Source organism: Mirounga angustirostris, unplaced genomic scaffold, assembly GCF_029215605.1.
Source record: "Mirounga angustirostris isolate CCGP_5_RB_7025 unplaced genomic scaffold, mMirAng1.0.hap1 SCAF_2, whole genome shotgun sequence".
NCBI classification, from domain to species: Eukaryota; Metazoa; Chordata; class Mammalia; order Carnivora; family Phocidae; genus Mirounga; species Mirounga angustirostris.
In genome coordinates this window covers 63,280,390-63,296,595 of record NW_026991710.1, presented here as the reverse complement: position 1 = coordinate 63,296,595, position 16,206 = coordinate 63,280,390, and the positions used below count along the sequence as shown (strand labels likewise).

The 16,206-nt window shown below is 35.3% G+C and overlaps 1 protein-coding gene across 2 annotated transcripts in view; it reads right to left on the bottom strand.

Annotated features, from left to right (window-relative positions):
• BMP2K (BMP2 inducible kinase) overlaps positions 1–16,206 on the bottom strand; it is a 130,747-nt gene that overhangs the window by 44,847 nt on the left and 69,694 nt on the right. For both annotated transcript variants that reach the window (XM_045880924.3, XM_045880926.3), the window contains exons 7-9: positions 15,355–15,487; positions 4,127–4,230; positions 2,663–2,742 (exon numbers count right to left, since the gene is read on the bottom strand). In XM_045880924.3, the coding sequence (XP_045736880.1) occupies positions 2,663–2,742; positions 4,127–4,230; positions 15,355–15,487 (317 nt within the window). The remainder of the gene's footprint in view (positions 1–2,662; positions 2,743–4,126; positions 4,231–15,354; positions 15,488–16,206) is intronic.

The window sequence follows — 16,206 nt, the reverse complement described above, 5'->3', positions numbered from 1 at the left end:
AAGGCAGGGTCAATGGATAATATTCACAAAGCTCTACAACATGTAAATAATGATACTATTTAAAGATATCTTCAATCACCCATCCCCTGTTAAGAAGCCTTTTACATGAAAAAAAATAACTTGATTTTTTAAATTAGGTTTTATTCACATTTAAATTTTTTCAAGTACTTTACTGGTTCTATCAATAAAGAGTAAATTTACATTATTGACCAATAAGCACCAATGAACCTAATTTTTTTAATGTAATGTACAGATTTAACAATATTAATAGCACTGAATTTTAGTTGCATTAACTATTTCATTTGCTTATAATTGTATAGCTAGGACTTCTGTCATGGTTGAAGAGATATTCAAAGCATCATTCTTGTTCAGTTGACTCATGCTTTTTTTTTTTTTTTAAAGATTTTATTTATTTATTTGAGACAGAGAGAATGAGATACAGAGAGCATGAGAGGGAGGAGGGTCAGAGGGAGAAGCAGACTCCCTGCCAAGCAGGGAGCCCGATGCGGGACTCGATCCTGGGACTCCAGGATCATGACCTGAGCCGAAGGCAGTTGCTTAACGAACTGAGCCACCCAGGCGCCCCAACTCATGCTTTTTAAAAAATCTGTATCTACTTTCTTACAGATTTACTCATTGACAAAATAATTATTTAAAAAACTGCAGTAGGGGCGCCTGGGTGGCTCAGTCAGTTAAGTGACTGACTCTTGGTTTCGACTCAGGTCATGATGATGTCACGGGTCTTGGGATGGGGCTGGAGACAGCAGCATCTTTGAGCTTAGCAGGGCGTCTGCTTGAAAGAATCTCTCCCTCTGCCCAACCCCCCCCCCCCCCACGTTCGCTCTCTCTTTCTCTCTTAATAAATCTTTAAAAAATAAATAAAATTTTAAAAGACCACAATAAAATTGAACTGACATGACCTATAAAAATTCATAACTGCCACTCAACTCTAACAGCATTTGCTAACTACAGCTGTGTCATAGATAAGACAGTCAGTCATAACAGATTCCTGCAGGTTAGATGTAACTTTATTCCTTCAGTCTCTTACTCGAGAGAGTATTTTAAAATTAAAGTGAATGAAGATAATATTTTTAGAGTGATGGCATTTTTTTTTAAAAAGTCATTCACAAATGATATTTTAACAATTTATAAATAGCAAATTATTTATTATTATTATAACAACACATCTCACACAAAGTCCCAAATAGTAGAGCTCACTGCAAGGTTGAAAATTCACTGGCTTAAAGGCCAAAGTCCAAATTTCTCAGCATGACATATAAACCAAGTTGCTCATGACAGCACCTAGCTACCATTTCCCACCACTCCCATTTATGTCCCCTTATGCTTCAGCCTTGCACTTTCACAAAGTCCATTCTTCTTGCCTGAAGTGCCTGCCTGCTAAAGTTTCACTCCGCATCACTCCAGGAGGCTATCTATTCATCCTTCAAGGAGGAGTTTAGCAAGCTGCAGCCCCAGGGAAAGGATGCTTTCTCTGCTCCCAGCTTTCCCTTCCTCCACTCTCAGAGTTGCCTGGTATCTATATCATGTTGCAACTGTTTTCTCGTCTGTCTTCATTAGAATGTGAGCTCCTTGAGAATAAACACTGCTCCTAAAATTTTCTTTGTTTCTATATCTTGCATATAACAGGTATATAAACATATTTTATCTAGTTCATGTCAAATAAAATCTTTGCCTAAGTAAAATACAATACAAAAAAAGCTCTGAATGGGGCACCTGGGTGGCTCAGTTGCTTAAGCATCCGACTCTTGATTTTACCTCAGGTCATGATCTCAGAGGTTGTGGGATCCAGCCCTGAGATGGGCTCTGTGCTCAGCGGGGAGTCTGTCTGAAATTTTGATTCTCTCTCCCTCTGCCACCCTCCGACCCCTGCAACTGGCGTGCTCATGCTCTCTCTCTCTCTCAAATAAATATATCTTAAAAAAAAAAAAAAAGCCGTGACCAAGAAATCGCCCCACATGTAACATTATACCTGTCTGATAATCTAAAATATAATCCTATTTATTAACTTTTAAACCCAAAAATAGTATAAAAAAAATCAATCATTAATTCATTGATCAGATACACAACTTAACCTACATAATACATATCAAACTTATCAGTAGAGTAAATAGCTATGAATGATAATTTAAAACATTTCTTTACCAGTCTTAAAAGAATTATAGTTATAACGATTCATTATAAATTATACATAGCAATACATATTCTAAATATGTATTAGAATACATAAAAGAGCTTATGAATTTAGAATACTCCAAAATAGCTGGCTGTAAGAGTTCTTTCTTTAAATTAAAAAAAAAATCATACTAGTTATAAACACAACACAAAAATTTCACAAATTAGTTACCATGTGATGAAATAATGACACCCCCCAAAATGACCCAATGTAACATCACCAGTTGCATAATCACTTCTTAATTGCTGAGGGTGAGCATTCAAGTAAGACTGATGTCAAACTCCATACCTAATGCAAAAAAAGCTTATTTTATACTTGCTATCCAAGCTCCTCATCACATGCAATAAAGAACATACACTTTTTGTGTGTGAAAATGATATTTAATCAATGACACTTGCTAGGATTAAAAACAAGAACTATACACGTTTTTAAAAATGTCTTTTCAAATCTCAGCATAGCTTTGCCTACCTGGCTTTTATTTGGCTTTTCCTAGAAGCTGCTTCACTAGCAGTCATCGGTTCAGGAAGAGCTGAAGGAACAGAAGAATTCTTGGAAGAAAAAAATAACTTTTCATTTTGGTTTTCATTTTAATTGCAAAAAGTTTTATTTAAACAATATGGATATACTCTTAAGAAGTACTATCTATGAAATACTACTTTCACCTCAGATACCTACATGTTCACATATGTTTGCCAGATCTAATCTGCAAATATCACTGCATGCTACACAAATGTCACTTTCATATCATGTTCCACAAAAACCCTTGGAAAAGAAACGGAACATCATCATATCCACTATACAAACAGGTAAATATCAGATAAAAAGAAGGATTATATTACACTTGTAAATCAATGACTAATTTCCAAATGACTTTGGAAAAAGAAGCAAACACCAAGCATTTGAGGAAAGTGTTGTTTCTACATATTGCAGATAATTTTCATGACACTGCTTGTAAAGGCTAGCAAGCAAGAGCAGAAGATCATCTGTTTATGCTCTCTATAATGTTTGTCTTATAGTAGGCACCCAAATACATATTTGCTGAATGAAAAGCTAAAAATCCATAGTCAAATGTCAAATAAACCCATTTCATTACTAGAATGTTAGAACTGCCTGACTTTCATCTTCGACAGAGCATATATTACATTGAGGCTTCAAAAAAAAACAAAAAGAAATAGTACAACTTCCTTATTTTTTTAGTGGGATGGACTAAGTTTTACACACCAAAAAGAACAAGAGTCAGAATGATCTTTAAAAGTTGATACTGGCTTAAAATCAGTGATGAACCCAGACCTTTATTAAAATTAACAAAGATTGCCATACACAGTTAATCTGATATCGTTAGGTATACTATGCAGACAAAATATTTCAAAGCCTCTGAATAATATTAGCTACTATCAACTTAACACCTTCCACGGATGAGGCACAGGATTTTACATTTATTATTTGTGATCCTCATAATTATTATTTTCACAGAAAAAGAAAGAGACATTAGGTAATTTCCCAAAATATACAAAATCAGTCACTGATAGAATTGAACCCAGGTCTCTCCATTTACAGTACCTATGCTCTTTACACCAAAGGTAACCAGACTTTTTCAGTTTACCCAGTGCTTAGCGTCTCAGGAATTTTTCATGAGGTACCCTCCCAACTTAACAGATAGACCCAAACAACTTAATAATAGGAGTTTGTGTTGTGAAAAACAGATATCACTGTGTTTCCCTCAAAAAGGAAAAATATCCTGCAGTGCCCCAGGTCTGCTTTAGCTCCCCAGGGCACCTCAGCAGAGTTTGGCAATGTCGCTTTTTATCAAAAATACTAACCCGAAACAAACTATCAGACCACTTGTCATGAAACAAGTAATTCTGAAAGTATATGTATCTATACATATGAAATGGGATTTTAAATTCATATCCTACTTGAAAAACTACTTACATTGATGTTGGAAACTGGACAATCCTTTTTGGCAAATTTAAATGCAAAATAGGACACTTGAAATATGTCAGGTCTACGCTCTGGATCTGGTTCAAGCATGAACCCTGCAAGAAAGATTAAAATGTTAAGTTTCACTGAACACACAGAAGCTATTAAGGGGCACATTAAAAGAATAAAATGTATATATACTTTTTAACATTCTAGGATCAGTGATTCTAGTAAAGTTTGCTAATGGAACTTAAAGCATTAACCAAAGCTAAAAGCGGTCATGGAACAGCTCTGCACCAGAAGTATAAATAAACAAATATAAATATTCTTCTCAGAAAGTGACACAGAACAGTGAGTTTAGTGAACACTGGGGAATTATTCAAGAAAGTTCCAAAGCCACAGTAGAGGTCCTTATTTTCATTATTATCTAAAATACCTCTATTAATTTTCAAATGATCCTGAATCACTGAGAAGAGACTAAGTTGTGAGCATTATATTTAACAAAGTAATTCAGGGTTGACGCTATAGTTTTCCAAAAAAATTCTTCCCATACTGATGCTAACAATATTCACCATAGTTCTTATTTCATGTTCAGAAGTATGAGTAGAGTTTTATGGTTCTATTATAAACAGATTTCACACCACTCTTAAAACATTGCTTGAAATACCTGACCTTTTTTTCTAACCAAAATGATTTTTTCCCTAACCAAATGACTATTTCTTGGGTCACTTACTAAATCACAAGTTCACAAGAAGGCTGACACTTATACTCAATTCTACAGCTAAAAAGTTCATATTTTGTTAAGACATCTCCATGTTCTAACTCTGCTTCACTGATTAAGTTCTTATAATGTTCAAATCATTTTTTAAAGATTTATTTATTTTAGAGAGAGAGAGAGAGAGCAGGGGGAGGGGCAGAGGGAGAAAGAGAATCCTGAAACAGACTCTCAGCTGAGTGCAGAGCCCAACGTGGGGCTCAAACCCAGGACCCTGAGATCATGACCTGGGCCAAAACCAAGAGTTAGCCACTTAACCGACTGAGCCACCCAGGCATCCCTCAAATCATTTTTAAACCTATTTGGAATATAAAAATATAGCATCAATTAGATAATATTCTGAAATTTGCTAATAAAATTATATACAGAAAGATCTAAGTATATAAGTATATAAGCATCAGACTCTTGATTTTGGCTCACATCATGATCTCAGGGTCCTGGGGTCAAGCACCCCACATCAGCTCTGTACTCAGCAGGGAGTCAGCTTGGGATTCTCTCTCTCTCCCTCTGCCCCTCCACCCATGCATGTGTGCAACTCTCTCTCTCTAAAAATAAATAAATAAAATCTTTTTTTAAAAAAATACTCTGCATGTAACTTGACTTTATATACTTAAAATAGGTCAGTTATAAAATTGATTTTTTATTTTGTGACCATTGTTAGATGTAAATAACCAAAAACATTTATTCGTTTGTATTCAACCTCATTCCAGAGAAGATTCAGGAATCTACAAGGTTTATTTTATCCTCCAAAATCATATTTGATCTTGACACCAACAAATACTAAATGTTTTCAAAGTATAACAGTACATGATATAGAAATAAATTTAAACAGACTTTTAACAATAAATGAGAGTGAGAGAGAGAGCACGAGCAGGGAGGCAGAGGGAGAGAAGCAGGCTCCACACCAAGCAGGAAGCCCAATGTGGGGTTTGATCCTGGGACCCTGGGATCATGACCTGAGCCAAAGGCAGATACTTAACCCAATGAGCCACCCAGGTGCCCCAAAATGATAACATTTTAAGTATATGAGAAAATTAGAAAAGTAATGGCTAAAAGCCCCTGCCCCCTCCCCACTAATAGAAAAGTAATGGCTAAAAGCCCCTGCCCCCTCCCCACAAAAAACAGGATAATAACATCAGTGAAGAAACTGTATATGATTTGGTCCTATAAATGTAAGCCCAAAAATTTAGCTCTCTACTTTCCAGTCAACGACACAAATATAGCAACATGATCCATTACAAGAATCACAGTATCCTTAGCACAAAAACAAACCAGGTGTTAAGAAAAAGCACTGTTCCTAATATTGACAGCAAAGAGTAAATTCTCCTTTGAGTCTTTCTAAAAAAGTTCATACAGAATGAATAATATCCTTAAGAAATTGCAATGAGTGACAATGGGTTATTCCTTCTGTGATGACCAGTGACATAACACCTAAATGCAGTTCAGCAGAAGAAATTCTGTAAGAGAACAGTATGACACAAGAATATACTTTTCTGGCCTGACTTAATCTAGGAAAAGCTTTTTAAGTATCTAGAGTGGAAAAGAATGATCCTTCAAGCAATCCTATATTTTTTTTTCTTTCATAGTAATGAAAAGCATTAAGGGGCAATAAATTTGAGATTTTATGTTCTTTAACCAGTATCTTTATAGGTAATTCTTTCTCTCAAATAAAGCACAGCACAACATCCCCTAATGATTAGGTAACCAAGCTGTGGGTAGAACTGATATCATCTTATAACCAAAGAAAAGGACCTCTAACTCCCAGGCTTATGTTTCCATGTGGGACTACATCTGCTAACGCCAGTCTAGTTTGCCTAACTGTACTGATCCCATTTATGGAACATAAAATCAGTTTAAAAGGTCACAACTATCATTTATTTTAATAGGATATAAAATATTAGAGTGCATTATTATGGTAAGTATAAGCAATGTGTCATGAAACTTGTTTTGTGTGTGTGTGTGTGTGTGCGTGCATGCACACGCACGTCCACCAGGTCATAACTAAAATATTTTTTACTATGGACCACAGTCAAACAGTTTGAAAACCACTGTACTAGTGATCTCTCTCTACTACTATAACTCGTTCCTCTCCAAGAAGAAAACAGTGATTTGTCTGTTAGACTAGAAAAAAGAAATAACGGCCCACATGCATCAATCTCTGATACTCTTTCTTTCAGAACAATTCTCCAGACATAAACGTTCTCTCTGAAACCATGTTTGGTAAATGGCCTGCTTCTGTGGAGGAAGTCTATGGCTTTCCAGCATTGCCTATGACTAGGTGTAAGGAAATTTGGGAACTGAATAGGCCCATTTGCCTTCAGATGTAAATTTCATTCTGCAATCTGCTTTATTAGTATTAATATTGACACTTTTAGCTGATGAGCTCCTGTGTCCCTCTGATTTGGTTCTAATTCAAAGTATCAGGAGGCTGAAATCCATAGGTAGAACATGTCTACATTTTTATCTCTGAATATTTTTATACTGGATACTATCAGCCATTAAAAAAGAAAAAGGAAAAGAACTCAATAAGGCATCTTTAAGCATTTAATTTAATAATATTATTTCCCAAACTGTCCAGGAGGACTGTACATTGCAAAATGTAGTCCCCGATAACTAAATGATATAATCTGGAGTACAGAGGTATCAGCTCTAATCCAGCTAAACATTGAGGCATATCCACCAAAAGTGACAACTTCAGTTTTTAAGTAGTTTGCCCATTTTTTCTCATAATAATTAAACCTCAAGTCTAGTGTTTTATTAACTCCTACTTCAAAGACAATAAAACCATATCATCTACAAAAATATGTTCCTGAAGGAATGGATTAAAAAATACATGTGTCTAGTTCATCCAAAAGTGTTTAAATTCATAAAAAAAAAAAAAAAGGCAGAGAAGCTAGAATACACCCTTGTTTACTCAATTTAAAGTGAACATGTGAATCATCATGAGACATTCCCACTGACCTTGATTCTACTGAAAATGTAAATCAACTTTTAAAACACTAGCCACATAGAAATGAAAGGCTGTTTCTCTGCTCCTAATTGTGTGAATCTTTCTATTGACACAAACACCACTTATATAACCTAAGAACACAAAAGAGTCTTAGCACTGAAGGTAGTGTATGATTAAACTACCACAGTATTTCCAACTAAGGTATCAGACATATCTGATTAAAAAACACTTGCGGGGCACCTGGGTGGCTCAGTCTGCCTTTGGCTCAGGTCATGACCTCAGGGTGCTGGGATCAAGCCCAGCATTGGGCTCCCTGCTCAGCAGAGAATCTGCTTCTCCCTCTCCCTCCCACCCACCCACCCCTGCTCATGCACACACGCTCTTTGTCTCCAACAAAATCTTTAAAAAAAATAAAAATTAAAACACTTGCCCAAGGCAGCTGAAATAGTTACGTTTATAACTAATTGTATAGGAAAGTACAACATCCATGCATATTCCAACAAAAAGAGCTGCTAAAGGAGCTGCTGCTGCTGTAGCAGTGACCAAGCTAAATTATGGTTTCACTAAGGACTTAAGCCAAAAATTAAATAAAGTGGTTCCCATTCAAGTTATACAATGATAGATCCATGCCTGGGCCTAAGTAAAACTTAAACCAGCCTCTCTGATAGCTCAACAAATTTAATAGGAAAATACTTTAGACAGAAGTCTCAAAAGAATTTTTCTGCTTAAAATTTTGTTAAATGGTTTTCCTTTCATAAAGACACTTTTCCTCTCCCAAAGACTTCTATTTATTACACTTAGAGTAAATATACCTAAAAAGAGAACACCCACTCCAATTTTACAACCATAAATACTTAATAACAAGCATTAACTTGTTATTTTTATCTGTTAACCTGTGGGGATTGTTACAGACCTTCCTCAACTTATGAGGGGGATACATCCCAACAGACCCATTATAAATTAAAAATACTGTAGGTCAAAAATACATTTAATACGCCTAACCCACTGAACATAGCTTAGCCTAGCCTACCTTAGACATGCTCAGAATGCTTACAATTAGCCTGCAGTTGAGCAAAATCATCTAACAGAAAGCCTATATGACAATAAAGTATTGACTATCTTATGTAGTTTACTGAATACTGTACTTAAAATGAAAAACAAAATGATTGTATGGGCACAGAATGCTCAAAAGCATCATCGTTCACCCTTGAGATCATGTGGTGGCTGGGAGCTGCAGCTCGATGCTGATGCCCAGCATCACGAGAGAGTTAACGCACCACATACTGCTACTCGGGAAAAGATGAAAACTTAAAATTCAAAGTATGGTTTCTACTGAATGTGTATTGCTTTCACACCACCGTAAAGGTGAAAAAGCATAAGCTGAGCCATCATAGAGGCAAGAACCATCTGTATTAGAAACTTACATGTTAGGTGTATAGATCCTACATAACTTATTCCATGGACTGCTGAAATGAAATCGAATTTAACTGCTAATAATAAGTATGATCAATCATGACTAAAACACTAAAATGGCACTATCAATATGCCAGGTTAGTATATTTGGGGTAGTCCTGGTGGCTGCCCCTCGACATCATGCATCAGAGCCCTCCCTCTACACCTGCCCAAGAGGTAACCCAGGAGCAATGACTGGAAATCTCCAAGGAACTCCTATCTTAATCTTTCACTTTTTTCCCAAAGGTACAGTAAAATGTCTGAGATTATTTTCAAAAATAATATAAAAAAGAGTGGGTGAGGCCATAGATGAAAAAAGACTACCATGAGTAATAATCACTGAAGCTGGGGAACAGGTACATAATTCACTGAACTGTTCTGCCTATATTTGTGGGGGTTTTTTATTTCCATAATAAATTTTAAGTGTATTAAAACAAGCAAGCAAGTTCCTGGTTTCCCATAGAAAATCAGTATTAAAATAATTTTATTTACTATTAAAATGATAAGAAATAACGAGTGTTGGTAGGGATGTGGAGAAAAGGAATCCTTTGGGCAGTGTGAGTGAGCATGTAAACTGGAGTAGCCACTCTGGAAAAGAGTATGAAGGTCCCTCAAAAAATTAAAAATGGAATTACCATATCACCCAGCGAGTCCACTTCTGGGTATTTATCCAAAGAAACCAAAAACAGCTCAAAAAGGTATCTGCACGAGGTGCCTGGGTGGCTCAGTCAGTTAAGCATCTGCCTTTGGCTCAGGTCATGATCCCAGGTCATGATCCCAGGGTCCTGGGATCGAGCCCCACGTTGGGCTCCCTACTCAGTGGGGAGTCTGTTTCTCTCTCTCCCTTTGCCACTTCCCACTCTTGTGCTCTTGCTCTCTGTCTAATAAATAAATAAAATCTTTAAAAAAAAAAAAGGTATCAGCACCCCTATGTTTAGTACAGCATTATTTACAATAGCCAAGACATAGAAGCAACCTAAGTGTCCACTGATGAGTAAATTAAAAAAAATGTAACACACACACACACACATTCACTCTCTCTCTCTCTCTCTCTCTCTCTCTCTCTCTCTCTCTCTCTCATATTATTTGGCTATTATAAAGGAAGGAAATCTTGCCATTTGAGACAACATGGACGGACCTGAGGGCAGTATGCTAAGTGAAATAAGACATAGAAAGATGAATGCCGTATGATCTCACTTATATGTAGACTCTTAAAAAAGAAAAAAAGAAAAAGAAAAATGAACTCATAAATACAGAGAACAGATTGGTGGTTGCCAGAGGTGGGGGAAGGGGAGGGGTGGGCAAAATGGGTGAAGGGGGTCAAAAGGTACAATCTTCCAATCACAAAAGAAATAAGTTCTGGGGACGTACTGTACCCAGCACGGTGACCATAGTTAATAATACTGTATTGTAAATTTGTAAGTTGCTAAGAGTCTTAAAGGTTCTCATCCCCAGGGGGTAAAAAGTGTGTAACTCTGTGAGGTGATGTTACCTAGACTTATTCTGGTGATTATTTCATAATATATACACGTATCAAATCATTACATTATACATCTGGAACTAATATAATATTGTAGGTCAACTATATTTCAAAAAAAATTAAACCCAATAGATGAGCTGCAAAAAGCTAAGATACAGAACCATAAAGCGACTCAGTAGACCCAAAAGTAAGAAAAACAAAGCTTTTCCTGATGTTCATATAAATCACTACACAAAGTAAGCAGTGAGAAAAGAAAACTTAGTAGTTACATTTAACAGTATATTCTTGAGCATATAACTTATAGTAAGCCTTTGGTACAGCCACCATTAATCTGCAAAACCAAGTTCTGCTTCATAGCATCCAAAGAAATCTCTACAGGAAATGAACATCCTAATGAGTTTCTGGAAGTGAATGCCCTGCCCCTTACCCAGAAAATCAAACCTGGGTTAGCTCACGAAGAATTATAGTAAAGATATCAATAGTAGGGGCACCTGGGTGGATCCGTTGGTTAAGTGACTGCCTTCGGCTCAGGTCATGATCCTGCAGTCTGTGGATCGAGTCCCGTATCGGGCTCCCTGCTCGGCAGGGAGCCTGTTTCTCCCTCTGACCCTCCCCCCTCTCTCTCATTCTCTCTCTCTCAAATAAATAAATAAAATCTTTAAAAAAAAAAAAAAGGTATCAGTAGTAATAGTTATTATAGTAGTCAAGATGGTAGTATTAAAGACCATCTCTTACTGAATACTTACACATGCTAAGAAGTACTTTTCATAATTCATTTCATTTTCACAATAACCATTAAGAGGTAGGTACTTTTAATATGCTCATTTTAGAAACGTGATTAAGATAATGGAGGTGCCCAATGTTCTGTACCAAGTAAGTGACAGAGCAGATGTGAGCCCAGGCCCTTTGGCTCAAGGCTTTGTTCTTAACCTCTACAATGTACTACCTTAACCACCTTACAACACAGACGCTAAAAGAAAGGTAAGGCAGCCAGCCCTCTGTTCATTCATCATAACTATTCAGTAACCCCATTAGTTAAGCTTCTCATTCTCCTCTTTAAGTTCTTTTCAACTCTTAGATCCATAATGAAAATGCTTCTCTCCTCACCCCTCAATTCACCTCCACTATTTGTCTAATGGAAAAAGTAATAGAAGCTAAGAAGAAAAATTCTGAATAACTGATTCTGCTACTTTTAAGAAGAAAAGTCAGCAGGAAAAATATAATGAAATTAATAGTTAAACTGAGCTTTATGGACAGTAGGTAATAATAATTACCCTTGACAAAATTGGTGATAATCAAAAGTATATGCAAATTCTTATTATAACCACAAGCCACATAATTTTAACAAAGATCAGGTATAGCCATTTCATTTTCAAAAATCCTTAGTCATATAAAATAGATATATAAGCAGCATTAGTAAAAGTGTTAATACTAAAAAGATACATTTTTTAATGCTTTTTTTTTTCATTTTTTTATTATTATGTTCTTTTTATTATTTATTTATTTATTATTATTATGTTCAATTAGCCAGCCTATAGTATATCATTAGTTTTTGATGTAGTGTGTGGAGGCAACTACATTGCATGAATAACTAACTGGCAATAAAATGTTTCACTTTCAAAAACTATGAGCACAACTAGGCAATTCCCAGATTTCTGAATGTAGAATTTATTTGAAAGCAATGTAGATCACTCATTATATATTATAAAAGCAGACAGAGAAACCTAAGTGGGATGGCAGGAAACAGGCAAGGTCACATGTGAAAAAATATAAAGAATAAAACTGCAAAGAATCTAAGTGTTTTCTAAAAAACACTGCATTGTAGGTATGTTCTTGTTTAAAAATCTCTACTTTGTTATGCTTTTATTACTGAAGGCAATATATAAAAGTAAAATCCACAAAAACCCTTTCACAGGAGATAAAATACCAACCATTTACTTGAATGCTTTTATTTCATTCAACTTTTTTGTTCTGCCTAGCTCTCAGATATAAGTTCAAAGATATTAATACGTGGTCAAATTATATTAACATTGATAAAAACTAAAATCTACACATTTACTGAAAAATAAAGGAAGCATATGAAAAACAGCAAAGCACCAGTGAACTAGATAGAGCCCAATTAGATCCTAAAATTATCAAAAGTGTTTAGTTTTTCCTTCCCATTATATACAAACACATACCCATACACACATACACAGAGAAGAAAAAAAAAACAAACAAACAAACAACCTAACTCAAGAAAATAAGATCTTACAACTACAAGCAAAGTAAATCACGAATCAGGGTGTATATATATATATATATATATATATATATATATATATATATAGTCCAGTCTCTCATACAGCATTGTCCACTGAGAATATTCAGAGTTTCTGTGACACTGAAAGATCCCCAATAAAACCCTCATTCAACTGTGATGAAAACATTATACTCAGCAACAAAACAGTCACAGTTACAATGATTTACAAGGACCTCAATAAAAGGTTAAACTTCAATTAGCCAGAACAGCCAAAGTAAATTCCTCAATCTATTCTTTGAGCATTGCAATCAGAGTCCTTTCATGCTTTTAATGCCCTAATTTTTGGACAATGAAGGAGGAAAGCAACTGAACAGAGGGGGTTATGGATCTATGTTTATTCAAATATACTCTAATAGGTATTATTTGCTTTTTTAAAAAATCACATTCTGTAAAATGGCAGGGTAAAATTACAGGGATAATGGGAAAAATAGAGCTGGGTCAGACCCCTGAAAAACTATACAACTTTGTCAACCAGAGCACTGACAAAAACATTAACTGGTACCTGGGAAGGTAACCTGCACCTGGGAAGGCAATTTGGCTGGAAGCTGCCACAAGGATATAAAAATACATCAAAATAAGGCTGGCAAGTGCTCAACCAATAAAGATAAAAATGGAACTCTAAGCCAGCAGGGGTGCTATTCAGGGAACGACCCATTAGTAGGGAGCCACAGGAAATTCAGGTAGATCTCTCTATGAAGAAGATCCCACCCAGGTACAAACACTCATATTTAATACTCCCCAATTAGAGCTAAAAGTCCTCACGCCGGCAGGACAGCAGCAAAGCTTAGGGCTATTTCCTTTCCCCTGTAAGTTATAACACCACCTCTCCTACCCTGTTATTCTGGTTCCCTTTGCCTAGGAAAAACAATCCACATGAAGCAATGTAAGCTTGTGTTCAACTGACATACTTCTCCAATTTCCAACATGTTTGAGCAAATCCACATAAATAAAAAGATTATTCTTTAAACAAGTTTGCATAGCAAGGCCAGATATCCTTTTATGATCCATTTTCTTTTGACCATTTTTCTACTGGAGTGTTTGCCCTTTTCTTTTTGATTTACCTGAGCCTTTATAGATTATAAAAGTTAGCCATTTGTCAAATGTGTACCAAATATTTTTTTCCCAATTTATTATTTGACTTTATGCTGGGGTTCATAGGTTTGGGGGGGTACTTTTAATGGTTTAAACTTTTATGTAACAGATTCATCTTTTCTTTCCTAGTTTCTGAGATCTAATGCCTGTAGACTACCCATTCCAGTGTTATCAATAAATTCAAGCCTATTTTCTTCAAGTACATTTATGTTTTATTTTTTACATTCAGGTCTTTGATTGATTTGAATTTTTAGCATAAAGTTTGAGGTAGATTTTCAGCTTGGAATTGAATTTTGTCCACAAATCCCTAATAATTTTTTGTATTTCCATCTATTTTTCCCCTTGAGTTGAATGGCCATCTTTATAATACAAAACATCAAATATATTTAGATTAGCCCTCTTTTCCGTTGCATTGATCGGTGTGGCTGGAGGCTATGATGGGATGTTTAAAATGCAAAAAACAGAGCAGACATGCTAGAAACATTTTAATTAAAACAGTGCTGAGAGGTGCTGTTTAAATACTGCAGCTTCCTAATATTATTTTAATTTTAATATCTGATAGCCATCCTCCTCACCCTCAATCATCTTTTCCAGAAATTTTACCATGTACAAATATAAAAAATTAAATTTATAGTACCATCCAAAAGGAAGAAAAAACTCTTAACCTCCGGAGGCTAGAAGGAACTGAGGTATTCTTTTGAAGTCAGGGGCCCACAGGTCTACCCCTTCCTGATACTACACTCAGGTTGTTTTCCAATAAACGCTTTATAATCAATAAAGAATAAATATTTAAAAGGGTGGCCAAATAAGCTACACTCTAAGACCGATAATACTTTGATACAAAAGAGCAACAGATCTGGATATTTAGATTTCAAAGTACAAAGACAGAGTCATTAAATGTTTTGCTCTAAGGTTTTCCAGAAATTCCAGTTTCCTTAATTACATAATCTCTATGTTCTACAAAAGCTTATCTAGGGGGCTTAAAAATATCCATGCACTAATCGGTAATTAGGCTGCTTTCATTCCTATAAAAGTCTTATAAACATTTTTTTAATGTTTTTTCTTTATAATAGTTTCACAAAACTATAATACATGAAATCAAAAGATAAGGCTTAGGTAAAGAGATGTAACAGCCCACCTTTAAGTACAGTATCTTACAATTTTTTCATAAAATTTTCCAAGTACTTACTTATTAAGCAGTGTATATTCTGGGAGTAACGAGAATTGTCTGGGATGGTGAAGCTGCCATCACAGATAGCAACCTGACTCTCACCAAAAGGAAGAGTAAAGAAACAAAGTTTATACAGTAAACATCCCAGAGCCTGTAAAAAAAACAAGTATGAATATCATCAGAGCTCAAGTAATCAATCACAAGACAAAAACATAGTCCCAGACCAAAAACTAAGTATGTTACTAAAAAAAACTAAAGTCTGTTTCTAATACTGGATCACTCTTTTCACAAATTACTGCTTAAACCAATTAATGTGCTTAATTGTGAAAAGACATTTATCACTTCCATATTTTTCTATCACATCTGTGGTTAGTTGGCTGCATTAAAGCTATAATGGAACTCTAAATCATGAATGATGTAACTAAAATTGGAAGTAGCTGGTTCCCTTTGGGGAAAAAATTATATTTTTATTTCTTTCACAAGGAAAAAATATATTTAGCACAAAACCAGCATATAACCAACAAAATAATCACAAGGCTCCCTCTAAAAACATTTTTTTAAAAATCAAAATAAAACATGTTATAAAATCCTGGGGTTCCAAATATGAGTTGGCCAGCACAGTTAAATTTATCAGACAGCCATCAATAGTTTTATTGATTATTCATTAGACATATGTCATTATTTCATATCATAAAAATTAGTTTTCTACTTCTAAATATAACCCTATAACTTTTATTCTAAATATACTACTCATATTTGTACTTGGCTAATCTATAATAAAATTCACAAAGAAAGGGCTCTGTCTGTTTCACCTGCATGGCTTCCTAGACCGCACAGCACCAATAAATCTACTTGCTCACAATGAGGACA